This window comes from Mustela erminea, chromosome 10, assembly GCF_009829155.1.
Source record: "Mustela erminea isolate mMusErm1 chromosome 10, mMusErm1.Pri, whole genome shotgun sequence".
Taxonomy (NCBI): Eukaryota; Metazoa; Chordata; class Mammalia; order Carnivora; family Mustelidae; genus Mustela; species Mustela erminea.
In genome coordinates, this window is record NC_045623.1 from 27,823,257 (window position 1) to 27,851,158 (window position 27,902).

Sequence of the window (27,902 nt, forward strand, 5' to 3'; positions counted from 1 at the left end):
ACTTAATCTGAAGGAAAGCATACCAGTATAACCAGTAAAACCTAATTCTGAAATATGAATAGACTACTGGGGGAGGAGGGGCAGACATATGGATACACGATAAACATAACAGCTAACAGTGAAGGAAATTCAGTAATTTACACATAGTGAAGTATTTTTTTTTAATACTGTTAATTAGGGGCACCTGGGTGGCTCAGGTCATGATCTCAGTGGTCCTGGGATTGAGCTTGGAATCAGGCTCCTTGCCCAGCAGGGAGTCTGCATCTCCCTCTGCACACCCGCCCCCCGCTCCGCCTTCTCCCTCTCAAATAAATAAATAAAATCTTTTTTTTTAATATGTTTTTTTTAACTAATAAATAAATAATAAAACAAAGCACTGTTAATTCGAATCCTTAAAGAACTATGAAATCATAAAACATGATGAACTGCAACATAAAAAAAATGATCAGAAAAGATTAAAGGGCTTCTGAAAACTAAATATATGGCTGCAAAACCAAGTTTTTTTGTTTGTTTTTTTTTTCCCCCAACAGAAGCAACTTCGCATTGATCGTTCCCTATATCTACCTGGAATAACCTAGACCAGAATAAGTACATTTACTTCCTAACCACTTTTAAGTTTGTTACTCAAATGTCCCTTCTTCATGGGGCTTTCACTGTTTATCCTATTTAAGATCATAAATAAAGATGCCTTATCTTTATCCTTTTCATGTTCCTTCCATTGGAAGCTTTTAAAATGAGAATGCCTTCATGAATTACTTTACTAAAAATACTAATATATAAAATAAAATTGATATATAAATACCATTTTAAATTCTAAGTAAAATGAAAACAGAGTATTTTCTTTTAGAATATTTCCAATGTAAATTTTTGGAAGTACAATTTCTGGTTCAAAAGTAATAAAAATTAATACCAAATTAAAACAAAGAAAAAAACAGCAGAAAATTTAGTCCTATCGTTTTAAATGCTTATTTACATATAAACTATCAAAATGATCTTGAAAGGTCACTTTTTATGATGGTTAAAAATCTATGAGGAATTATTAGTCCATTACATTTTCTGTAAGACAAAGAGTAAGACATAGTTTAGATTTTACTGAAGCAGAAAAGATATAATTAGCTAAAAACTATATTAAAAGAGCTAGTTTTTCCTTCCCTGTGATGTTCTGTATTTAGGTATAAACCCATTCCTATATTACTTTTTTTAAATATTGATTTTAAATAATTAGTATCTTCTACATCACATTTTTAAGAAATATATCAATATATTTATATACTCTCAATTCTTACATTCCCTCCCCAAGGAAAATCATTAACAGATCTTCAATAAAAATATTTCCATGAGAAACCTGAGTCCTATAAAAAGTTATAAAATAACTAAAGGCATTAAACATCATACTTTAAAAGTCTAAACAGCAGAGTTCTACAGTTTATGTTAATAGTGAGCCCAATCTCATAAACAGTTTCTATACAGCAATCTGAACTTGCAACATGAAAATGAACATTCTGACCAGAACCTTAAGACTTTGAAAAAATATTTAATTCATCAGGAACCAATTTAGAACATGAAAATAATAGACTGTACATACTTTTTGTAAATTAACATAATATTTAATATTTAGGGACATACTGCAAGAGAATATCTTAAAAATAATAAGAAAATACCCATAATTACATCTTTCTAAGTTTGAGATTCTTAATATGTCCGTTTTATTTATGTACCTACACATACTTACTTGGTTTAATGTATTATCTGTTTTTAGTTCTTTGTGATTGGAGTACTGGATATAAATTGGTTGGTTACGGAGATGAGGTGTCACAGCAGAATAGTAATTAACCATAGTAATAGCTGCTTCCTCTGTTGCTAGTTCCAAAAATGCCTGTAAAATAAAGAGGAAAAATTAGAATACTATGAATTATATTCAAGTAAACCTCAATACCTGTGTAATCTATTCAGCTAATGAGAAAAATCAGTATCTAGAGTATAACCTTCCCAGTTACATTTAGACACCCAAATAAGTTATCTTTAGTTATCTTTATTTTCCATACACCACAAATGTGACCAAACAAAAGCTAGTGAAAATAAAATCCAAACATTTTTCAGTATCGGAATTTTACCATTCCGATACTAGAGAACACAAAAAGGGATTTCAAAGTCATTTTTAAAGCAGTATAACTCAGAAAAGGGAAAAAATTGAAAATTAAATATAAGATTAGTGACATTAATTATATTTAAATGAATGTTGAATTTCATAATTTCTTTTAAATGGTAACACTAGAAATTTTAAAACCAACTCTCATTTTTAATATGTCTGCATCTTTCTGCCACAGGTACATTTATTCAATGAAGAATACCTAGGATTAGTGACTATTTTCTTCTAATGCTATCAGATAAATATTTCCATCTGATAAACTTAAAGGATAAGATGCTACTAGTGCCCCCACTAGTTTGTGTTATTACAAAGTAGAGCCACAATAAAAGAAATCCTTCATTTGTATTTTTCACAATCTCATTGTAACAATCCAAAAGTGAATTCAAAAGGCAAAATGTGAAAACTACATTGGCTCATTTTGGCTCCCTAGCATTAGTTTCTCAAATAGCATTACCAGGAAAAGTCAAAATAAGACTTCTGTTATGTTCTTTTAGAAAAGTTAAGACCTACTATATTCTATCCTTTTATTAGGAATTAGCTAATTCCCTCATACAGGGTAGTTTGGGGCTTAACATTTTACAGAACCTAAAAGAAGCATTACCTGATTTTTTCCTTTCAGCATAAGGATATTGGTCACCTTACCAAAAGGTAAGCCTAAAGCAATAACTTCAGTTTCTGTCACTTCACCAGGTAATTTTCGAATATGAAGTACACGAGAAGGAGCACCATCCATTTTATCTTCTCCTTTAAATTTTTTGCTATCATTACCATTGGCTGAAAGACATTTTAAAAAGTTTTTATTAATTTTCCTCATTTGCATTAAAAACCCACACAAAACAAAGTTTAAAAAAGAACTTAAGAACAGAGCTGAGTAAACCTGAATATTTCCTAAAAATTCAAAAGCCAGGCTTCCAAAGAAATAGAGAAAATCATATTCACCAATTACTATTAAATAAAATTACATTATCAATTAAGATAACTATTAGGTAAATGTTTCTGAACAGAACAGTTTCTGGTACTGTCACAGAGTAACAAATGATAAGTAAAAATATTAAAATGCAATTTCATAAAGAAATTGTCCAATGGCTAAAGAACACAATTATCTTATAATTTAATCATTTTATTACCGACTAACAGAAATGGAAAAAAAAAAAGTTAAACTTCTGACCTGGCAAAAATTAAGGAGATTGTAATTTTACCTGGGAAAATTATAAATGGTTAAATTTAGAAAATATACTCAAAACTGGGAACAAAGAAGGCAATGCTGTAAAAATAATTATGCAGTCAATCCACAGGCTTACCTACAATAAGCCTCTCCTAATTTATTCATAATACCACTTAATCTACCTAAATATTTTGTCACTATCAACATCTATATTCTATGAAACACTCATGGACTTGATTAACTTTTTCTGTTACTCTGACCTTAAAGTAAACTGATACATTTTAATCAAAAAATTAGTTATCTGCCTTGATTCCAAAGCCTCACCAAAAATAAAAGTCCTACTAAAGACACAATAGAATAGGTGATGTTTTATGTAAAACCATTTGAAGACCTTGCAGTCTATCCACTATTCCATATCAGTGGTTCCAAATGGTCTATGGACTAAAAGATGTTTCTGAAACTAAAACAAAGGATACTTAATAAGCTGAGAAAGATACATGTACACTCCACTTGTGTATAACTTTACGTACTTCATGGTACTCCCCAAATCAAAACTACCCATAAACCTGTGTGTGTGTGTGCTCTGTGTGTGTGTGTATGTATGTATATATACAACATCTATAAAATTCCAAGATCAATTTGATTTCTAAGTGTCTTTGAAGTTCATTCACACACTGATTCCTTACGAGTTATTGAGTATTGAGGCACCTGCGAGGCTCAGTCAGTTAAGCGTCTGACTCTTGATTTCAGCTCAGGTCATAAGATCCTGCCCCAGGTCAGGCTCTGCACTGGGTGTGGAGCCTACTCTAAGATCCTCTCTCTCCATCTACCTCTGCCACTCCCCACCACTGGAGTGTGCATGCTCTAAAAATAAGTAAAACATAAACAGAAAAGTTAATTAGTATCAAGAACGTGTTTGGCACTGTTTGAGGCTCTGGGGGTACAGCAGTGAACAAGATAATTAGTAAGATCCCCAATGTCCTCTTACAGTCTATTGGTAGAGGTAGACTAACTAGTACACTACACTACAGGAGGATCTCCAAAACAAATATCACATTAGATATAACTGCCAACCAAGATTTATACTTTTCTCCCAAAGATCATGTAACATCAAAACCTACATTCTGTTCATACTGTTACTCCCTCAGTTGTTGACTATTTTTAGAAGGGGTGGCTAATAAAAATGTATATTTTAGTGTAAATATTCTGAAAATTTTCATTTCAGATGAGAATATAAGAACATGAAATGAGGGGAGGGCTAGCAAGATGGTGGAAGAGTTAGAGACCTAGATTTCATCTGGTCCCGGGAATTTAGCTAGAGAGTTATCAAACCATTCTAAGCACCTACGAACTCAACAGGAGATCAAAGAAAAGAAAAGCAGCAATTATGAACAGAAAAGCGACCACTTTCTGGAAATCATATTCTATCCCTTTGCTGTATTTAACCTTATTTTTTTGTATATAAGTTCTTCTTTCTTTAAAATTTTGGGATACAGTTTCTTCTAACAGACCAAAATATACCCTAAGTCTAGTGTATGGCTTTGTTCTATTCACCTGTCTGATCACATTCTCTTTTTTATTATTAATTTTTCCTTTCTTTTTTCAACTAACTTTTTATCTTACCAATTCTTTTTTTAAAACCTTTTCTAGTTTTCATTTTTATAGTCATATTCTATCCCTTCATTGTATTTACCCTTATTTTTGTTTATCTATGTGTGTATATATATACACACACAAATATACATATATACACACAAATACATTTTTCTTTCTTTTAAATTTGGGAGGCAGTTTCTTCTAACAGACCAAAATACATCCCAAATCAAATCTAGTGTGTGACTCTGTTCTATTCACTAGCCTGATCATATTCTCTTTCCGTGCCCCCCGCCAAGTTTTGGGTCTCTTATTGGTTAAGTGTGTATTTTTCTGGGGTCACTGTTACCCTTTAAGCATTTTGTTCTCTCTTCATCTATTCTCTAGACAAAACAACAAAATGGAATAACCTTAAAAAAAAAAAAAAAAAAAAAAAGAACGAGGCGGTACCAACTGCCAGGGACTTAATCAACATGGACCTAGTAAGATGTTGGAACTAGAGTTCAGAATGATGATTATAAAGATACTAGCTGGGCTTGAAAAAAGCATAGAAGAAACTAGAGAATCCCTTTCTGGAGAAATAAAATTGAACACAGTTGAAATCAAAAAGGTTATTAATAAGGTATAATAAAAAATGGAGGCTCTAACTTCTAGGATAAATGAGGCAGGAGAGAGAATTAGGATAAAGAAGACCAAATGATGGAAAATAAAGAAGTTAAGGAAAAGAGAAATGAACAAGTAATAGAACACGAAGGGAGAATTCAAGAGAAAAACTGAAACAATTTTAGAATTGGGATCCCAGAAGAAGAAAGAGAGGGGGACAGAAGGTATACTGGAGCAAATTACAGCAGAGAACCTCCCTAATTTGGGGAGGGAAACAGGCATCAAAATCCAGAAGGCACAGAGATGTCCCTTCAAAATCAGTAAAAATAGGTCAACACCCCGACATCTAAGAGTAAAACTTACAAATCTCAGAGACAAAGAGAAAATCCTGAAAGCAGCTTGGGACAATAGGTCTGTAAGCTACAAGTATAGAAACATTAGATTGCCAGCAGACCTATCTAGAGACCTGGTGTACAAAACAGGGCTGGCATGATACATTCAGGGTACTGAACAAGAAAAATATGCAGCCAAAAATACTATACCCAGCTAGGCTGTCACTGAAAATAAAGAGAGATATAAAAAGCTTCCAGGACAAATAGAAACTAAAAGAATTTGTAATCACCAAACCAGCCCTACAAGAAATATTGAAAGTAGTCCTCTAAACAAAGAGAAAGCTTCAAAGTACCATAGACCAGAAAGGAAAAGAGACAATATACAGTAATAGTCAACTTACAGGTAATACAACAGCACTAAATTCCTAACTTTCAATAGCTGCCCTGAATGTAAATGGGCTAAATGCCCCAATCAAAAGACACAGGGTATCAGATTGGATTAAAAAAAAAAAAAAAAAAGAATTATCAATATGCTGTCTGCAAGAGACTCATTTGGACCTCTAGATTTCAAGTGATGGGGTAGAAAACCATTTACAATGCTAATGGACATCAAAAGAAAGCTGGGGTGGCAATCCTTATATCAGATCAATTAGATTTTAGTTAAGCCAAAGACTATAATAATAAGAGATGAGGAAAGACACTATATCATACTTAAAAAGGTTTATCCAACACGAAGATCTAACAGTTGTAAATATTAATGCTAATATGGGAGCAGCCAATTATATAAGCCAATTAATAACAAAATCAAAGAAACACATAGACAATAACACAGTAATAGCAGGGGACTTTAACAACCCCCTCACTGAAATGGACAGATCATCCAAGCAAAACATCAACAAGGAAATAAAGGCTTTAAATGACACACTGGACCAGATGGACTTCACAGATATATTCAGAACATTCCATCCCAAAGCAACAGAATACACATTCTTCTCGAGTGCACATGGAACATTCTCTAGAATAGATCACATCCTGGGTCACAAATCAGGTCTCAACCAGTACCAAAAGACTGGGATCATTCCCTGCATATTTTCAGACCACAATGCTTTGAAACTTGAACTTGATCACAAGAGGAAAATTGGAAAGAATTCAAACACATGTAGGCTAACGAGTATCCTACTGAAGAAAATTAAAGAAATTTAAATTCTTTTTAAAGAATTCTTTTTAAATTAAAGAATTTTAAAAATTCATGGAAACAAATGTAAATGAAAACAGAACTGTTCAAACTCTTTGGGATCCAGCCAAAGCAGTTCTAAGAGGAAAGTATATAGCAATACATGCCTTTCTCAAGAAACAAGAAAGGTCTCAAATATATAACCCTAAACCTAAAGGAGCTGGAGAAAGAAGAGCAAAAAAACCTAAACTCAGCAGAAGAGAAATAATAAAGATCAGAGCAGAAATCAACGAGACAGAAACCAAAAGAACAGCAGAATGACCAATAAAACTAAGAGCTGATTCTTTGAAATAATTAATAAGATGGATAAACCCCTAGACAGACTTATCAAAAATAAAGGACCCCCCAAAAAGAATCCTGAATGAAAGAGGAGAAATCACAAAGAAATCACAAACAACACCAAAGAAATACAAACAATAACAAGAACTTATTATGAGCAACTATATGCCAACAAATTAGACAATCTGGAAGAAATGAATGCATTCCTAGGAACATATAAACTACCAAAACTGAGCTAGGCAGAAACAGAAAACCTAAACAGACCCATAATCAGCAAGGAAACTGAAGCTGTAATAAAAAAAATCTCCCACAAACAAGAGCCCAGGGCCAGATGGCTTCCCAAGGGAATTATACCAAACTTTTAAAGAAGAATTAATACCTATTTTCCGGAAACTGTTCCAAAAAAACAGCAATGTAAGGAAAACTTCCAAACTCGTTTTTTGAGGCCAACATTACCCTTGATCCCAAAACCAGACAAAGACCCCATCAAAAAGAAGCACAGACCAATATCCCGGATGAACATGGATGTAAAAATTCTCAGCAAAATACTAGCCAATAGGATCCAACAGTACATTAAAAGGTTTGTTCACTACAACCAAGTGGGATTTATTCCTGGGCTGCTAGGTTGGTTCAACATGCACATATCAACCAACATGATACAATATATTAATAAAAGAACAAGAAACATGAGATACTCTCAATTGATACAGAAAAAGTATTTGACAAAGTATAGCATCCTTTCTTGATTAAAACTCCACAGTGTAGGGTTAGAGGGAACATACCTCAATATCATAAAAGCCATCTAAGAAAAACCCATATAATGAGAATATCATTATAAATGGAGAAAAACCAAGAGCTTTTCCCCTAAGGTCAGGAAGATGGCAGGGATGTCCTCTATCACCATTGCTATTCACATAGTACTAGAAGTCCTAGCCTCAATAATCAAGACAACAAAAAGAAATAAAAAGCATCCAAATCAGCAAAGAAGTCATGAAACTCACATTCTTTGCAGATGATATATGACATTTTATGTGGAAAACCCAAAATTCTCCACTTCAAACCTGCTAGGACTCATACAAGAATTCAATAAAGTGGCAGGATATAAAATCAATGCACAGAAATCAGTTGCATTTCTATAAACCAACAAGACAGAAGAAAGCAAGCAGGGAGTTGAACCCATATACAATTGCACCCAAAATCACAAGATACCTAGGGATAAATCCAACCAAAGGGGAAAAGAATCTGTGCTCACAAAACTATAGAATACTCATGAAAGAAATTGAGGAAGATACAGAGAAATGGAAAAACGTTCCATATTCACAGATTGGAAGAACAAATATTGTGAAAATGTCCATGCTACCAAGAACAATCTACACATTTAATGCAATCCCTACCAAAGTACTGTGATGAACATTTTTTTACAAAATGGAACAAATAATCCTAAAATTTGTATGGAAACAGAAAAGCCCCTGCGTGGCCACAGAAAGGCTGAAAAAGAAAACCAAAACTGCGGGCATCACAATGCCTGACTTCAAGCTCTATTACAAAGCTGTAATCATCAGACAGCATGGTACTGGCATAAAAACAGACACACAGATCAATGGAACAGAACAGAGAGCCCAGAAATGGACCCTCAACTCTATGGTCAACTAATCTTTGACAAAGCAGGAAAGAATGTCCAGTGGAAAAAAGACAATCTTTTCAACAAATGGTGTTGGGAAAATTGGAAAACCACATGCAGAAGAATGAAAATGGACCACTTCCTTACACCACACACAAAAATAGATTTAAAAATGGATGAAAGACCTAAATGTGAGACAGGAATCCATCAAAATTCTTCAGAAGAACACAGGCAGCAACCTCTTCAACCTCAGCCATAGCAATTTCTTCCTAGACACATAGTCAAAGGCAAGGAAAGCAAGGCAAAATGAACTATTGGGACTTCATCAAGATAAAAAGCTTTTGCATAGCAAAGGAAACAGTCAACAAAACCAAAGACAACCAACAGAATGGGAGAAGATATTTGCAAATGACATATCAGATAAAGGGCTAGTATCCAAAATCTACAAAGACCTTATTGAACTCAATACCCAAAGAACAAATAATCCAAGGAAGAAATGGGCAAAAGAATGAACAGACATTTCTCCAAAGAAGACATCAGATGGCTAACACATGAAAAAGTGCTCGACATCACTCGGCATCATGGAAATACAAATCAAAACCACAATGAGATCCACCTCACACCAGTCAAAATGGCTACAATTAGCAAGTCAGGAAATGACAGATGTTGGCGAGGATGCAGAGAAAGGGGAACCCTCCTATACTGTTGTGGGAATGCAAGCTGATGCAGCCACTCTGAAAAACAGTATGGAGAGTCCTCAAAAAGTTGAAAACAGAGCTATCTCTCATCCAGCACTACTGTGTATTTACTCCAAAGATACGATGTAGTGATCAGAAGGGGCAAGTGCACCCCAAAGTTTACAGCAGCAATGTCCACAATAGCCAAACTATGGAAAGAGCCTAGATATCCATCAACAGATGAATGGATTAAGAAGATGTGAGATAGATAGACAGATGAAAAGGAATGTTATGCAACCATCAAAAAAATGAAATCTTGCCATTTGCAACAACATGGGTGGAACTACAGGGTATTATGATAAATGAAATAAGTCAATCAGAGAAAGACAATTATCATAAGATCTCACAGACATCAATGTGGAATTTGAGAAACAAGGCAGAGGAGCATAGAGGAAGAAAGGAAAAATGAAACAAGACAAAACCAGAGGGGGAGACAAACCGTAAGAGACTCAATCTCAGGGGTGGAGGGTGGTGGGAGGGATGGAGAGCCTAGGGGATGGACACTGGGGAGGGTATGTGCTATGGTGAGCGCTGTGAATTGTGTAAGACTGATGAATCACAGACCTGTACTCCTGAAACAAATAATACATATGTTAATAAAAAAAATATAAATAAAAACCAAAAAAGAAAAGAACATAAAATGAGGGAATGTGGACTTTTTAATCATATGACTAAGCATATTTCCATATATAAAAACACTCCATGCTGTGAAGTGTGTAAACCTGCTGGCGATTCAGACTGTACCCCTGGGGATAAAAATACATTGTTTATAAAAAAATAAAAAAATTAAAAATTAAAAATTAAAAAAAGAAAAACACTCCATACCTGGAAAAGAAAAAGGACACAAGAAAATATATAGCCTGTATTAGTTCATGAAACACATAGGCCATTTATTAGCCTATCAGAGAAGTAAGGAAGTCAGGGTGTCTCTGGGTTATAGATCTGTGATCTCTCAGAAGACAAAGTACAATAACTTGGACTTCTTTCCAAGATCTTTTCCCTTCCACTCCCCAGGTAAACCCACAAACTTTTGGTATGTGAATGTAAAACCAGTAATAATTGAAATGATTTCGAAGAACCAAAGCAACAACAATGTAGTAATGCTTTTATTCATGCATATAGGTTGTATATAAATTACAGAAACCTCTAATCACAACATTTCCCATGTTATTCAGCCTTCTTAAAGCCTTTTGCTTAAGATGTTCTTCCTAAATTCAAAATAATATGTTAAAAAAAAAGTAAAAACTATTTCTATTTGAATACTTCCCAAGTGGTTTTTCTACCTCAATTCTATAGTGAACATCTTCACCTCTGATCAGTCTATTCTTTCTTGAATGACCTTTGCTCTTCAGTGGTATTTACCTACAGTTTTGACATAAAAAATGGTCTCACTCACTAATTTATCATTTGTTAAATCCATCCAGGATCAAAATATTGTGAGCCCTCTCACACTTACCAATCTCTCTGTTCTCACATCCTTAACAATTCATTTTTTGTTTTCTTACTTCCCTGATTCATTTTATAGCTGCTTCAAACCCTCTGCTTATGTACTCATTCCCAGTAATAGTTGGGAGTTCCTCAAGCCGTTTTGGCCCCCAAGTCCTAGCTTTACTTGCTCATGTGAACACTCCAGCTCTTCTGTCTCAAAACCCACCTTCTCATTTAATTTGTAAATCTATTATTTTAGTCACTCATTCACCAATATTCTAATTCTACACTTCCAACTATTTATCAACCTGAAGTACATTTCAAAACTTTATACTTCTACTTATTTATATAGTGGAAACTAACAAAATGTAAGTACATTCTCAATCTCTTAAGTCTTTCACACACTCAAGCATTAATAAAGAACACTGGTAGTATCCATTATCAAACGCAAAACTGAGAGGAAAAACAGTTTAAATTCCAAGCAGTTTTAAGTTAGACTTCAGGGAAAAGCATAACGTTATAGAAGCTGTTGGCTTTAGAAAAAATAAAAAAATCAAAAGAATATGAGTTATGAAAAATGAATGTCTGTACACTTTACTTTCCTATTTGGGAAAGGAGAAATTAAAAAAAAAAGGTTAACTAGAAATGCAGGTATATTCAGAGAGAGATTTCTGTTATTCTGCTAGCTGTTAAGACTAACAGCCACCACACAAAAAAATCTTAGGTTTACTGTAAAAACTGGCTGTAACTGCATTTTTAAGAAGCTGCACAGCCCACTTGCCAAAAGCACCTTACGCGTGAGCTAGAAAAAATAGACACCTAGACTAAACTAGAAGTCTCATGTGCTGAAATACTCTCAAACCATTATAACAAAATGAAATGACATTACATAAAAATGTCTTCACATAGAAATTAAAATGAAAACCCCAGAGTTTTGAGTACCATACATCAGAATCTGAGGAATGATTTCAGTTCTTTCACATAAAGCAAAATGTCACACTTTCAGCTATAATAAATCCTGCTATTATAGAATAATAATTAGCAGCACTGGCAGAAATATATATTACTTAACTTAAAGGAATATTCCATATCCACAGCTATAAAGAAATGACTCAAAAATTTTACAGTTGTCAAGGCTCCTTCCCACTAACAAATTGTTACAAACTCCTTTCAATGAAGTCCAATCTCAGTACTAGCTGGAGCTAGTTGTTTTCTTTTTTAATGTTTCACTTTTATTTCTGAAGGAACGAACGCTTTACAATTTAATCTTAATACACTAACTTAATAGATATTTACCGGAGACTAAGGTTCTAATGACATTAACTTCTGTTACTTCTAAAATTATTTTTATGACACAAAAACCAGGTAGGTGTATATTTAGAAAGAAAGTCTAGACAGATAACGGAAAGGCCACTGAGATTTTTTTAGAAACAAAATTCTATAGTAAGGTAAATTTGAGGAAACATTTTGGATAAATCTGGAATATAACAATGAAATGCTGCTCTGTATCTGATAACCATAGAAGTTTCTTTATAATATGGTCTATAAAAGTACCTTTTTTGAGACACTTAGATGACAATAGCATATTTTTCGAAGCAAGTGTAATCACTAGTTCTTAAAGGTCTTTTTTGCCATTTGCTCTTATATGCAAGAATATTCAAATCAGACTCTGAGAACATAAACAGATTCTCATCTTTTTATGATAAGGGGAAAAACAAGGCTTTAAAGAATATTATTCCATCATTCCAAGAATCAATTCATTTTTTGGTCATAAAATACATTAAGTATCATTCCTAAACATGCTTTTAACAGACAATTCTTTCCACCAAAAACAAATCCCCTTTTCCACTATCTTCCCTTTGAAAGTGGAACTATCATCCATCAACCCATCAAGTCTAAGCCCAAACTAATACTTCTCCCAAACTAGTCTATTTCCAAATAACTCAAAAGTTCTAATTTCTTGATACATCATTTCCTCCATGTTCTAAGAACATAAAACTGAGGACACCTTAGTATCTCTGGAGCAGATTATTGTAAAAGTGCTTAACTACTCTATGTACAGCAGTGACCCCCACATACACATACACGAAATACAAATGGAAGAAAAATCCTTTTTAAAATGTAAATTGGTAAAGTTTAAAGTCCTCAACAAATCAAATCCTATATCCAAACCCCTATGTGGACTCAACTTCAGTCATTCCCCCCTCTCATATTTCACATTCCAGCCCAAAAAAACCCAAAAAACAAAAAACAAAAAACTAAGGGTAGTTCATGATTCCCAGAGATAGCCTACTCTTTCAAACAGAAATCCAACTTACTTTGGATTGCACAACTTAGTTAACTGATATGGAACATGTCCAATACTGCAGAGAATTCCCTTGTGCTTCTTGTTAAACCCAAACCCATAGGCAACATTTATACTTAAAACGGATTATCTGTTCTTTATTAAACTTTATAAAAATGGAATCACAGATTCATTTCAGTGATTTCTGTTTTCTGTCTGGCTTCTTGTGCTTCATATACTGTCTTAATATTCACTCATGTTTTTGTATTTGTTAATAGTCATTCTTTTGTTACTAATTAGTACTCTACTATATGATTATACCACAAATCATTGACCCATTTTCCTATTCTGTGTCACAGACATTTGGTAATTTCAAGTTTGGGACCATCATGAATAAAGTTTTTTATATACATATTGTACAAGTCTCCTTCATTGGGTAAAAACCTAGATGTAGAAGTACTGGGTGATAGGTCATGTTTATGTTTAACTTTGTAAGATAATGACAAGCTGTTTTCCAAACTATTTTACACTTTTACCAGCCATGGTGAATTGTTCCACTTGCTCTATATCTGCATCATTTATGTTGCCAATCTGTTTAACTTTAGCCAAAATTCTAGTTGGCGTGACAAGATACCTCATAGCAATTATAACTTGCTTTTTCTTGATGACTAATACGTATTTTCATGTGCTCATTAGCCAGTCATATACCTTCTTTTATCTATTTCAAAAATTAGGCTATTTGTATTTATAGATGTGAAAGAATTATTTCAAAAAAAGAAAATTCTTTATATATTCTGCAGAGAAGTCCTTTGTCAAAAATATGTATTAATATGTGAATATTAGTATCTTTTCCCAATCTGTGACTTGTCTTTTCATTATCTTAACAACATCTTCTGATGAGAAGGTTTTCATTTAGGTAAGATGTGGAGTTTATAAACTATTGCTTTATGGGTAGTGGTTTTCGTGTCTTCCCTAATAAATCTTTACCTCAAGTTGTGAATACATTCTATAATTATTTTTAAAAAGCTTTTACATTTCGTTTTTTAGGTTTAGGTATATATTCATCTATTATTTCTGTACTGTATTAAGTAATTTGAGTTTCTTTTTTTCATATGTGTTTCCAACTGTTTTCTGGCACCATTTCTCCAACTGAATGACCAAGACACCTTTGTAAGTAATATCAGTGGACCTTAAATGTAGGTATTTACTTCTGCACACTATTCTGTAAATACTCGCCTTGCTAATACTAAACTGTTTGATTACTACAAGTCTACTGTGAATCTTGAAATTAGATCTTGTTGACATTTTTCTTTTGGAAATGGTTTTATTTAGTTCATCTCGATTCTTTTTTATTTCCACATAAATTTTAGAATCCACTTGTCAATTTCAATTTAAAAGCCTGTTGAGCTTGACTGACTTGAAGATTCAATTCCATTCAATTTAGGAGAAAATGGCATTTTAACATATTGAGCTTTCTGATTCATGAACATGGTTTCTTTCTCATTTAGGCCTCTAATATCTCTCTGCCCTGTCTTGTATAGTTACTAGTATTAATGTCTCCCACATTATTTGTCAAATTTATTCCTTAATATTTTGTCTTTCTCATATTTTTGTAAAAGCATTTTTAAATTTTCATTTTCCAATAATTAGCTAATAATATCAGGAAACTATTTTTGTATAATGAACTTGTATTATGTAACCCTTCTAAATTCAGTGATCAGTTCTATGAAATATTTTGTAGATTCCTTTGGGTTTTTTATTTTAAAAATCATGCTGGCACAACACGAATGGACTAGAGTGTATTATGCTAAGAAAAGTAAGTCAAAGAAAGACAAATATGTGATATCACTCATATGTGGAATTTAAGAAATGAAACAGATGAACAAGGGGAAGGGAAGGAAAAGTAAAATAAGATAAAACAGGAAGGTAAACCATGAGAGAGTGTATAGTTAAGAGAACAAACTGAGGGTTGCTAGAAGGGAAAAGAGTAGAGGGATGGGATAAATGGGTGATGAATATTAAAGAGGACACTTATTGGGATGAGCACTGGGTGTTACATGTGAGTGATGAATCATTAAATTCTGAAACCAATACTACACTTTATGTTAACTTAAATTAGTTGAATTTAAATTTTTTAAAAATTACATAGCAAATAGTTGAATGGCAAGTTAATACGAAGTCAGATATTTAAAAATAGTAACCAAATATCATATGCAGTATTGTGAGTTGCCAGAAACACACTTCTCTGTAATAAACAAATGTAATAAATATAATAAAATTAAACTCAATTTCAAAATAAAAACAAAATGCTGACTGTGAATAAGATAGTTTGACTTCTACCTCTTTAATATTTATAGTTTTTATTCTACATGCACTTATGTAAGCAAAAAGTTGGAAAAATTGTGAACACAGAAATCCTTACTTCATTCCTGTTTAATTCAAGAGAAAACATTCAGTATTTCACTATTAAAGAATGGAATTTGTTTTAGGCTCTTATTAGACCTTTATTCGCTTTGTGGAAGTTCCCTTATCTTGCTAGTTTTCTGAGATTTTTATCATGAATGAATATTGTATTTATCAAATGCTTTTTCTCTTTCTATTGACATGAAATTTTCTTCTTCATTCTATTATTGTGATAAATTATACTGAGTTCACTTGCAAATGTTAAAACTTACAATCCTCCAGTATGCCTCAATTAATAATTATCGAATTATTATTTACATATTGCTGGATGTGATCTGCTAACATTTTGTTAAGAATGTCTGCATTTATGGCCACGGTGGCCAAACTGTGGAGGGAACCAAGATGCCCTTCAATGGATGAATGTATAAGGAAGATGTGGTCCATATACACTAAACACTATGGAGTATTATGCCTCCATCAGAAAGGATGAATACCCAACTTTTGTATCAACATGGAAGGGACTGGAAGAGATTATGCTGAGTGAAATAAGTCAAGCAGAGAAAGCCAATTATCATATGGTTTCACTTACTTGTGGAGCATAAGAAATAACATGGAGGACATGGGGAGATGGAGAGGAGAAGGGAGTTGAGAGAAATTGGAGGGGGAGATGAACCCATGAGAGACCATGGACTCTGAAAAACAATCTGACGGTTTTGAAGGGGCAGGGAGTGGGAGGTTGGGGGAGCCTGGTGGTGGGTATTATGGAGGACACATATTGCATAGAGCACTGGGTATGGTGCGTAAACAATGAATTCTGTTACACTGAAAAGAAATTAAATTAAAAAAAAAAAAGAACGTCTGCACTAGAGGGTGGTGGGGTTATGGACATTGGGGAGGGTATGTGCTATGGTGAGTGCTGTGAAGTGTGTAAACCTGGAGATTCACAGACCTATACCCCCACGGCTAATAACATTATACGTTAAAAAAATTTTTTTAATTGGGCGCCTGGGTGGCTCAGTGGGTTAAGCCGCTGCCTTCGGCTCAGGTCATGATCTCAGGGTCCTGGGATGGAGTCCCGCATCGGGTTCTCTGCTCCGCGGGGAGCCTGCTTCCTCCTCTCTCTCTCTCTGCCTGCCTCTCTGCCTACTTGTGATCTCTCTGTGTCAAATGAATAAATAAAATCTTTAAAAAAAAATTTTTTTTAAATTAAAAAAAAAAGAATGTCTGCATTTATGTTAATAAAATATATTAGTTTGAAACCTTGACTCCTTACATCTTCTTTGTTAGATTTTGGCATCAGTTATAGCAGCATCATAAAGTAGAATATGCAGTATTCCCTGCTTCTCTATTTTCTGAAAAAGTATACTGAAGAAAAAGTATACTTTGAAGCTTCATAACCTGAATGAAATCACCTATGCCTGGAGTAATCTTCATGGAGAAATTTTAAGTTCAATTTTTATAAAAGATACAGAGCTAATCTGTATTTATTATGGAGTTTATATCACTTTTGATAAATTAGGTTTCTAAAGGATTTTGTCTATTTCACCTAAGTTGCTGAATTGTAATTGCTGCCGCTTGTAATATTGCCTTATTTTCCTATTAACATTCTGTAGGATCTGTACTGGTACCTCTACTTTCATTCCTGATATCAGTATTATAGTTTTGATAGAGGATTATTAAACTTTTTGCCTAATATAAGCCTTTTCTAATATAAGTATATAGGTGTAGACATATTTTCCCCCCATGTACTTTCTTGCATTATAGCCAACAAATTTTGATATTTCACTTTTATTCAGTCAGAAAGATACCCTTATCCTTTCTTAATCCATGTATTGTTCAGAATTACATAGTTCAATTTCTAAATTATTTGGTAATTTCTCAGATCCCTTACTGTTTTTGATTCCTACTTAAATTTCACTATAATCAGATACTACATGAGCCTACAGCCATTTGAAATCTATTGAGTTTATTTTATGTCCTAAAATATAGACAGTCTATCACAATGCTATGTACACTTGAAAAGTTATTCTGAAGTCAGGGTACAGTTTCCTGAATATGAGTTAAGTCCAGCTAAAGGACAACACTGTTCAAACTCTCTATGTACCTTTTAAAGATCTAATTGTCCTATCAATTACTGTTAAATCAACTAATTTTAAAATATCCAACAATGATTATAGATTTTTCTCTTTGGCTTTATACATTTAATGAATGCTAAAGTTCTGTTATTACAGTATACAAACGTTTTCCAATATATTAACCCTTTAAACACACAAAAGATGCTTTTTTAGTATCTGGTAATACTCCTGGTCTTGAATTCTACTGACTGAAGTTAAAATAATCTCAACTTTCTTGTGCTTGTTGTTTGCACAGATATTACTTTTCACCCTTTTTACTTTCATTCTGTGTCTTTCTACCTCAGTCTGACTCCAGTAATAGATACTACAGTTAGCACCAGTCTGACAATCCAGTCTGACAATCTCTGCCTTTAACTGGACTTCTTAGATCAGTAATGTCTGAAAGAAATGTTCAGCAAATCACATAATCTTAAATATTCTATTAACCACATCAAAAAGTAAAAAGGAATAAAATTAATTTTAATAATATATTTCAGTTCAATATATCTGAAATACTACTGTATCAACATACAATCAATATTTTAAAAAATTAAGTATTTTGCATTCTTACTACTTCTGATTACTACATCTTTGAAACACACATGCACCAGACATACATCTCAACTGGGAATATCACATTTCAAGTGCTCATGGCTTCATACAGCTAGCTAGTGATTACTACACTAGAATAAGGTTTTGGGGTTTGTTTGTTTTTTTGCCAGTTTACTTTTACACATTAGTTTTGTGTTGAGAGGTTAGTTTAACATCTATTTTTTAAACTACCCAGTGTTTTTGGTGGTGTTTTTCTTTTGCACTGCACTAATATTTGATAGTATTCCATTTTTTTTTTTAAGATTTTATTTATTTCTCAGAAAGAGAGAGGGGGAGAGAGCGAGCACAGGCAGACAGAATGGCAGGCAGAGGGCAGAGGGAGAAGCAGGCTCCCTGCCGAGCAAGGAGCCCGATGTGGGACTCGATCCCAGGACGCTGGGATCATGACCTGAGCCGAAGGCAGCTGCTTAACCAACTGAGCCACCCAGGCATCCCGATAGTATTCCATTTTAAACTGTCTATGGGCTTTTTCTTTTGAGGTTTATTCACATACAATAAGCTGCATATATTTAAGGCATACAATTTTTGATATATGCACACATCCATGAAATCTTCTCTAAGAAATACTAAAAGTATACATATCCCTCACCCCCAAATTTCCTTTTACTCTTCACAACCATGTCCCCCTTGCACTTCCCCACACCCAAATCCAAACTGCTTTAGTTTGCGTCTCCTTGCATTTTATATAAATGGAATCATACTCCTTTTTCCCACTTCTTTCACACAGCATAATTATTTGGAGATTTATCCCTGCTACTACATATATCAGTAGCTTACTCTAGGCGAGTCTGGCTGGCTCAGATGGTAGAGCATGAGACTCTTCTTGATCCTGAGGTCATGAGTTCAAGCCCCACACTGGGTGGAAAATAGATTATTCTCTAGGACTGAGTGGTATTTCATGATATACAATGGAATACAATGCCAAAACTACAATCTATTTATCTATTCAGCTGCTAGTAGACATCTAGATTGTTTTGGGCTTTGGGTATTACAAAAAAAGCTACTATGAACATTCATCTTAGTTTTTTAGTTTTTTTTTAAGTGAACATATGCCTTCATTTCTCATGCATAAATGCCTAAGAGACAAACAGCTGCATCATTTCATAGATGTTTGAATTTTAAGAAATGGCCTGATTATTTGCCCAAGTAGTTCTACAAGTTTACATTTCCAACAGTATATGAGTTATGGTTCATCCACATCCTTTCCAATACTTTTAAATCTTTACAATCTTTTAAATTTTAGCATTGTAATAAGGGATAATGTTACCTCACTTAAGTTTTAACCTACATTTCTCTAATGATTAATACTTGAGCATCTTTTTCATGTGCTTATTTGCCGTATGTTTTTGCTGAACTATCAAGTACTTTTGCCAATTTATTACATTGGGTTGTTTAGAGTTTTAGAGCTTATATAGTCCAAATTTATATATACCTTGGATCAAAGTTCTTTATCAGCTATATGCTTCAGAAAGATGTTCAGATATTTTGTGGCTTATTTTTTCATTCCACTATCAATGTCTTTTGAAATACTTTAAATTTTAAAAACTCACAAAGTCCCATTTGTTCTTTTATAGATTACGCTTTTAGGGTCCTAACCCAAAGTCATAAAGATTTTCTACTATGTCTTCTAGAAGCTTTATAATTTTAGATCTTATTTACATCATGTATGGCCCACTTAGAGATAATTCTTAACTATGGTATGATACAGATCCAACTTTTTTTGTTTTGTTTTGTTTAAACATATGGCTACCTTAGTCAAAAACTAGCTGTCCATAATTACACAGATTTCTGGATTCTATTCTGTTCTATTAATCTATTTCTTTCTTTATGCTAATGTGACATTGTTTTGACTACTCAGCTTTATAATAATGTTTGAAAATAGGAAATCAGTCCTCCAACTTTTTTTCTATTCACATTTAACTATACTTCCTTGTATCTTTTTTTTTTTTTTGGCAATTATCTCAATATACAGCCTTAATAGAATCTACATAAGAGTTAATATTCTATCAGTTCATATAAATAATAAAAACCCTGTAACTGTAAAATTCTATTTTCATTTAGTGCTAACTGTTGTCCTAAGAACATCTACATATATAAATAAACCACATAATACAAAGTTTTTTTTTTTTTAATGTACAGTCTTTCAAAGAGATTTAAAGGAATAAAAGAAAATCTTTTTAATTTACACACACATTTGCCATTCCTGGTACTCCTGGTTACTTGCTGCAAATCCAAGTTTTTACATAGTGTCATTCTATTCAATCCAAAGTTAGCATCCCCCCCTTTAGTAAAGGTGTTGGTCACCTGTGAAATGGCTTTTTCCTGACTGTAAGATTTGCTCTTTATCATTAGTTTTCAATATTTTGACTATTATGTGCCTAAGTATGGTTCTTTTTATTTATCCAACTTGATATTTTTCTTAAAATTTTAGAAGTTTTCCACCATTACTACTTGAACTAACATACTTGGCTGTATTCTCTTTACTTCCTCACTGGAACTCCAATTATACATGTATAGACAGCTTATACATATATTAGACTGATTCATTTTCTTCTCTCTGGGAAACTTAATTTCTATCCATGTGTATTCAAGTTCAATAACTTTTCTCCAGTTGTCTCCAGTCTGTTAGCCCCAGTGAGTTTTTCATTTCAAATATATTTCAGAGATTTCTATATGCTACCTCTCTTTTCTCTCTTAACACATACCTCTATGTGTTCACTCACTACATAGTATTTTCCTTTATAGCTTTAAAAATATTTATAGTCCTTGTCTGTTAATTTCATTATCTATCATTTTGGTGTCTGCTCCTATTTAATGCTTCTCTACTTTATGGAATGTTCATGCTTTCCATAATTTGTGATTTCTAATGGTGGATATTGGTAGATATTGTGAATGACAATGGTGGATAGTGTGAATGACAGTTCACAAAATGAAGACTGAATCATGTCTTCCTTAGGGGGTACTGTTTGGTTTAGGCAAGCAATTAAAATTACTGGTGATCCTTAATGTGTTGTCAGGCTAAACTATCTCAGTTTCTTAACTTAGTCTTAAGGTTGGCACTTAATATAGTGTGTGATCCATTTTCTACAAGACTGGGCTTCCTGTAGTCTAAAATAAATGCCTGAGTTTCTCGCCAAGATGTCTGCATTCTGACTTTCCAGAACTCTAAGGTCTCAGAGCACTAAACAACCTTTTGAAACCACCATTCTAGCTCTCAGTCCCAAAGCAGGCTCAGTTCTGACAGACCATGGGGAGTTCTCAACCTGCACACAGGGAGCCCAGCTGTTATTCAAAAATGCTCAATCAAATGAATTCCCACATTGAATTCTGATCCCTGCTCTATGCTTAAACCTCTGGACAGCTACCTTTTCCAGGGCCCTTCTCCACAAATCCCAGATGTCTGAACAGCTTTGAATTCCAAAGCTGGAATTCAAGCTCAGTAAGACTTCCATACTCTGCTTAGATTCCCCTTTCCTGTATATAACCCAAGGCAGGAAGCCAAAGTGATTATGGGATTCACCTCATGTGATAATGATCTTATTCCCTTCTTTCAGAGATCATTATCTACTACTGTCTGTTCATTAATTCCAGACAACAGTTTTCCAATATACTTTATACAATTTCATAGTTTTTCATTTTGGAGGGCATCTCAGGGGGAGAAGGGAAGGCTATTATCAGTTATTCTGTCATAGCCCTACATATTAATCTTTAAAATGTTTCAACTATTCATCACTACATATATTGTTTTAAAAAATGAAACTAGCAAAGCACCATTACTGACATTTGAACCTGTTTAATTATTTGTATACCATACTTTGACTATCAAAAAACTATGGCCTAGTGACTTTGTTTTATAATCATGGAAAAGTCAATAATAATGATGTGTGGGCAAATACATTTCCACACCATTATGACTATATTTGGTAAGTACTTCATTACCGTTTTTATTTAACTGAACTGCCAGGCATGTGCATGTGCGTGCTGAAGTGTACATAACATAAGCAATAGCTACCTAAAGTAAATCAAAATGCTTCTAGTCTTTTACAACCCTTTTACTATCCAATACAATTAATTCCTCAAGCACGTAATTCACGAAAGGAACTCTTGATTTTAGGTAAACAATATAAAATGCAGGGTTATAAGGTAAACTAATTCAGTTGTTGTTGTCGTCATCATCATTATCATCAGATTCAAATTTTGGTCCATAAAACTAAACTAGAGTTTATATTTGTTTAGACAGACATTACAAACAACTAACAATGTTATTTCACACATATACAAGAAAAATATCCTAAGTATGAAGATCATAGGGAGAGAACATTAAGGAACTCAATTCAAACAATTAAAATATTATTAGAGCAAAGAAAAAAGGGTGAAAACACACAAAAAAAGACAACTATGTAGCTGAATCTTTTTATTTTTATTTAGTTGGGCTTTAGAGCTTGTGGGATGCAGAATACTTAAAACACAGTAATTCCCTTTATCTGCAGTTTTGCTTTCCATGGTTTCAGTTACCAGTTGTCAATCACAGCCCAGGAGCAGACCTTCTGAGATACTGTACCTTAACATTGTATCACAACGCCTACATCATTCACCTAGCTTCATCTTATCACACAACCATCTCTTCATCTCACATCATCTTAGGAAGACAAAGGGTGAGTACACCCTTCATAATACTATACTGTTATCATTCTTCCATTTTTAGTTGTTGTTAATCTCTTAATATGCCCAATTTATAAACTAAGCTTTATCATAGGTATGTATGTATGTATAGGAAAAAGCATAGTATATTTAGGGTTTTATACCACCTGCAGTTTCAGGCATCCACTGAGAGTCTTGGAACATATGTCTCAGGGAAGTGGGGTGGGCGGGGGGGTGGTGAGGACTATGTAAAAAATATTCTAAGACACGCAAACACAAAAACTAAAAACAAAAGTACAAAAGGGCAAGAATGGGAAGATTTAGAACATGAAAGAAAAAGGTTTATATTTTGGGGATTTAAAAAAGGCAATAAGGGGGACGCCTGGGTGGCTCAGTTGGTTAAGCAGCTGCCTTCAGCTCAAGTCATGATCCCAGCATCCTGGGATCGAGTCCCGCATCGGGCTCCTTGCTCAGCGGGGAGCCTGCTTCTCCCTCTGCCTCTGCCTGCCATTCTGTCTGCCTGTGCTCACTCTCTCCCCCTCTCTCCCTCTGATAAATAAATAAAATCTTAAAAAAAAAAGGCAATAAGGGGCGCCTGGGTGGCTCAGTGGGTTAAAGCCTCTGCCTTCGGCTCAAGTCATGATCCCAGGGTCCTGGGATTGAGCCCCACATAGGGCTCTCTGCTCAGCAGGGAGCCTGCTTCCTCTTCTCTCTCTGCCTGCCTCTCTGCCTACTTGTGATCTGTCTGTCAAATAAATAAATAAAATCTTTTTAAAAAAGGCAGTAAGACTTAGTTAGGTACTTGTCCACAGAAGTCACCAAGTTTAGGTTTTTTACTTTAATACATTCTTTACACACTTTACACAATTTTTTATACATATATACTCTATTAAAATTTTACTCTGCAGCATTTCAACAGAAACATTTAAAACACTTAACATAAATTAGAAAAGGCTATTCTCACAAAAGACTATAAATTTTAGTTTTAATATTCTGCCCCATAAAATGGCAAATAATTAAGCAACACTGTTAAGAAAGAAACACTTACCTGTAACCACCATGCTGCTCATATTAGAGTTTGGACTACTGAGAACACTGCCTGAGAGTAGTTCGTCAGATCCTCTCTATTAAAAAAAAAAAAAAAAAAACATTAGCATAAGACATCTTTGACTTTAAAAAATATGAACCTGTCACTTATCTATATTTTTCAAATATTCACTGAAAAACAATGTCAGGTGTAATACTATTGGGAATAGCTTAAAATTTCAACCCCTAAAAAAGAAAAATTAACTCTACTTTCTTGTCAATCTTTCTCCCTTTTCCACAAAGCCTAAGTTTTTCCTTCTTTCCTTTCACCTAAGTATTGGTTCACTATCAACAATAAAAACGTTTTCTTTTTGTGCTTTTATTTTTTAAGAGCAGTTTTAGGTTTACAATAAAAATGAGAAGGCAGCAACAGAGATTTCTATATACTCCCTGTCCCCAAACATACATTGTATCCCTCATTATCAAAACCTCCCAGCACAGTGGTACAGTTATTACCAAGGATCAACTTGCAGTGACACATCATAATCACTGAAAATTCAGTTTACCTGAGGGTTCACTCTTGATCTGTACATTCAATGGGTTTGAACAAATATATAATGACATATTTCTATCATTACTATGTTGTATACAGTATTTTCACTGCCCTAAAAAAATTCTCTATGCTCTGCTCTATTCATCCTTCCCCCAACCCTATCCCTGGTGAGGAGGAATTACTTTAGAAAATAGTCTGGAAGTTTTATAAAACAAATACACTCTTACCACACAATCCAACAATTGTGCACCTTGGTATTTACCCAAAGGGACTGAAAATTCAATGTACACACAAAACCCTGCACAGATACTTATAGCAACCTTATTAATAGTTGTCAAGACTTGGTCAAGTCTTTCAGGAGATTGAATGAGTAACTAAACAGTGGTATGTCCAGACAATGGGATATTTTTCTGAAGTAAAACAAAACGGGCTATCAAACCATGAAAAGATAAGGAGAAACCTTAAATCCATGGAATTAGTTTTTCTTTAGAGCGTTAACTGTGTCTCAATTCATTCTTTTCCAAGTGGATGTCCAATTGTTTCCAGCAGCATTTGTTAATGAGACTGTATTTGCTCCATGGTATTGCATTTGAGCCTTTGTCAAAGATAAGTCAACTGTATTTACAGGGGGCTCTACACTGGGCTCTCTATTCTGTTCCACTGACCTATTTGTCTACTTTTTCACCAGAAAAAAATTCTCTTGATTATTGTAGCTTCACAGTAAGTGCTGAAGTTAGGTAGTGTCAAACCTACAGTCTTGTTTTTCCTCAATATTGTGTTGGCTATTCTGTATCTTCTGTGCCCCCCACAACCTGCTCAGAAACTTCAGAAACCGCTTGCTGATATCCAGAAAATAATTTGCTCTGAGTCTGAATGGGACTACATTAAATCTATAGATCAATTTGGAAAGAACTGACATCTTGACACTACTGAGGCTTCTTATCCACAAACATGGACTGGACTATCTCTCCACTTATTTTGGGTTTTATTTCATTCATCAGAATTTTGTAGTTTTCCTCACAAAGATCTTCTATATTTTGTGTTAGATTAATACCTAGCTATTTCATTTTCTGGGATGCAGTCAAGAGTATGGTGTTTTAGGCAACGCTGTTGGGACCCCTCTCACTCTTGAGAGCTTTTTCTGTATCTTCACTTAATATACTTCTATCACTTAAAAAAAAAAAAAAGAGTATTTTTTTTTAATTTCAAACTACATTTGTTCACCACTGATACATAGAAAATCAAGTAACTTGTATATTAACTTTGTATCTTGCAATAGTGCATTAGTTCCAGACTTTTTGTCATTTCTTTCAGATTTTCTACATAGGCTATCAAGTCATCTGCTGTGAACAATAATTTTATGTTTTGCTTCTTGATCTGTATACCTTTTGTCTCCTTTCCTTGCCCTACCACATCAGCAAAAACTTCCAACAGAATGTTTAAAGGAACTGATGAGAGGGAATGTCCTTGCCTCCTACAAAGTGCTGAGTTTCTGCACATTAAGTATGATGTTAGCTCTAGTTTCTTTGTAGAGTTTTTTAAAGATTTTATTTATTTATTTGTCAGAGAGAAATGGCTCACGCACAAGCACAGGGAGTGGCAGGCAGAGCAAGCAGAGGGAGAAACAGGTTCCCTGCCAAGCAGAGAGCCTGATGCAGGGCTCCCTCCCAGGACCCTGGGACCATGACCTGAAAGAGCAGACGCTTAATCGACTGAGCCACCCAGGTGCCCGTAGATGTTTTTTCATCAAGCTGAGGAAGTTCTCCTAAAACTAGAAACTACTTCTAGTTTTTGTAAGTGGATGCTGGATTCCATCAAATGCTTTTTCTCCATCTATTGCTATTATCATGTGATTTTTTTCTTTTTCTGGACTGTTGATGTGAGAGATTATCCTAATTTTCATTGTTTTTACAGCCAAGAATGCAATATAGCATTAAGAAAAGGTGCTCATAGTTTAGCTTCCACCTACCAGCTATGTAACTAGGAAATTACTTAACTATTCTAAGCTTCCTCATTCATAACATGGACAGAACATTTACATCAAAATCCTTGGGATTAAATGTTATGATACACAAACACTGATTACCAGACAGCATGCCTGGCCCACATGGGCAGTGTTCACTACAATATTCCCAAGTGCCAACCAAGCACAGGGTGCACATGTAATTGCTGACTAAATAAGTGAATGAATGCTTATTAACAATTGCCCTAGTTCTCAAAAAACAAAGACTCCCATACTTTTCAAAAGTATACCTGAATTCTTTTCAATAGGTCTTATCAGTTTGCTTTTTAGATGTATGAGTCAAAATGCTTCCATCCCAGTGGATTCATAAGTAAATCTGGAGATGAGGAGTGAGGAATCTTAGATCTACTGAAGTATAAAAGAAAGCCTGTAATCCTGATGTGATGCATGCAGGACACCCTCTCCTTCCTACAATGTATGTAGGAAGTAGGAATGACAACGTCTTGTTGATTTCTTAAAAAAAAAAAAAATCCTTTATTTGTGGGCTTTTTTTCTCCTTCAAATGATTTCACACATGCTGCTACAAGAACAGGTTTAACAGCCTTCATATCTGAGTCAGCAGAATATCAAGTTATTTGAAATTCTAGATATTTTTACCAAAACTATTGAAAATGTTTACAAACATTTTTTTTAAATTATGTTGGTCTTTCCACTGAGTATAAAGCTCACCATTCTATGCCCAAAATAAGTGATTCTATTGTACTGAAAATATTAATGTTTTCACATTAACTGATGGCACAGTTTTACTTGATCTATCTTGGCATAGACACTTAAGCTGGAAGAGAGATAAAAATCAAATGACTGAGGGCTCCTGGGTGGCTCAGTGGGTTAAAGCCTCTGCCTTCAGCTCAAGTCATGATCCCAGGGTCCTGGGCTCAAGCTCTGCATTGGGTTCTCTGCTCTACAGGGCGCCTGTTTCCCTTCCTCTCTGTCTGCCTCTCTGCCTGCTTGTGATCTCTGTCTGTCAAATAAATAAATAAAATCTTAAAAAAAAAAAAAAACACCAAATGACTCAACAAAATAGTGATTGATAGATGTTCCACAGTAGTGACTGCTGAAACAAAAACTGAATTAAAACTTAAATTTGGATTAACAATCCCTACTA

General features: G+C 34.1%; 1 protein-coding gene across 4 annotated transcripts in view; it reads right to left on the reverse strand.

Moving 5' to 3' along the window:
- PTBP2 (polypyrimidine tract binding protein 2) overlaps positions 1-27,902 on the reverse strand; it is an 85,231-nt gene that overhangs the window by 35,612 nt on the left and 21,717 nt on the right. For all 4 annotated transcript variants that reach the window (XM_032361055.1, XM_032361054.1, XM_032361052.1 and 1 more), the window contains exons 3-5: positions 24,244-24,319; positions 2,751-2,923; positions 1,733-1,876 (exon numbers count right to left, since the gene is read on the reverse strand). In XM_032361055.1, the coding sequence (XP_032216946.1) occupies positions 1,733-1,876; positions 2,751-2,923; positions 24,244-24,319 (393 nt within the window). The remainder of the gene's footprint in view (positions 1-1,732; positions 1,877-2,750; positions 2,924-24,243; positions 24,320-27,902) is intronic.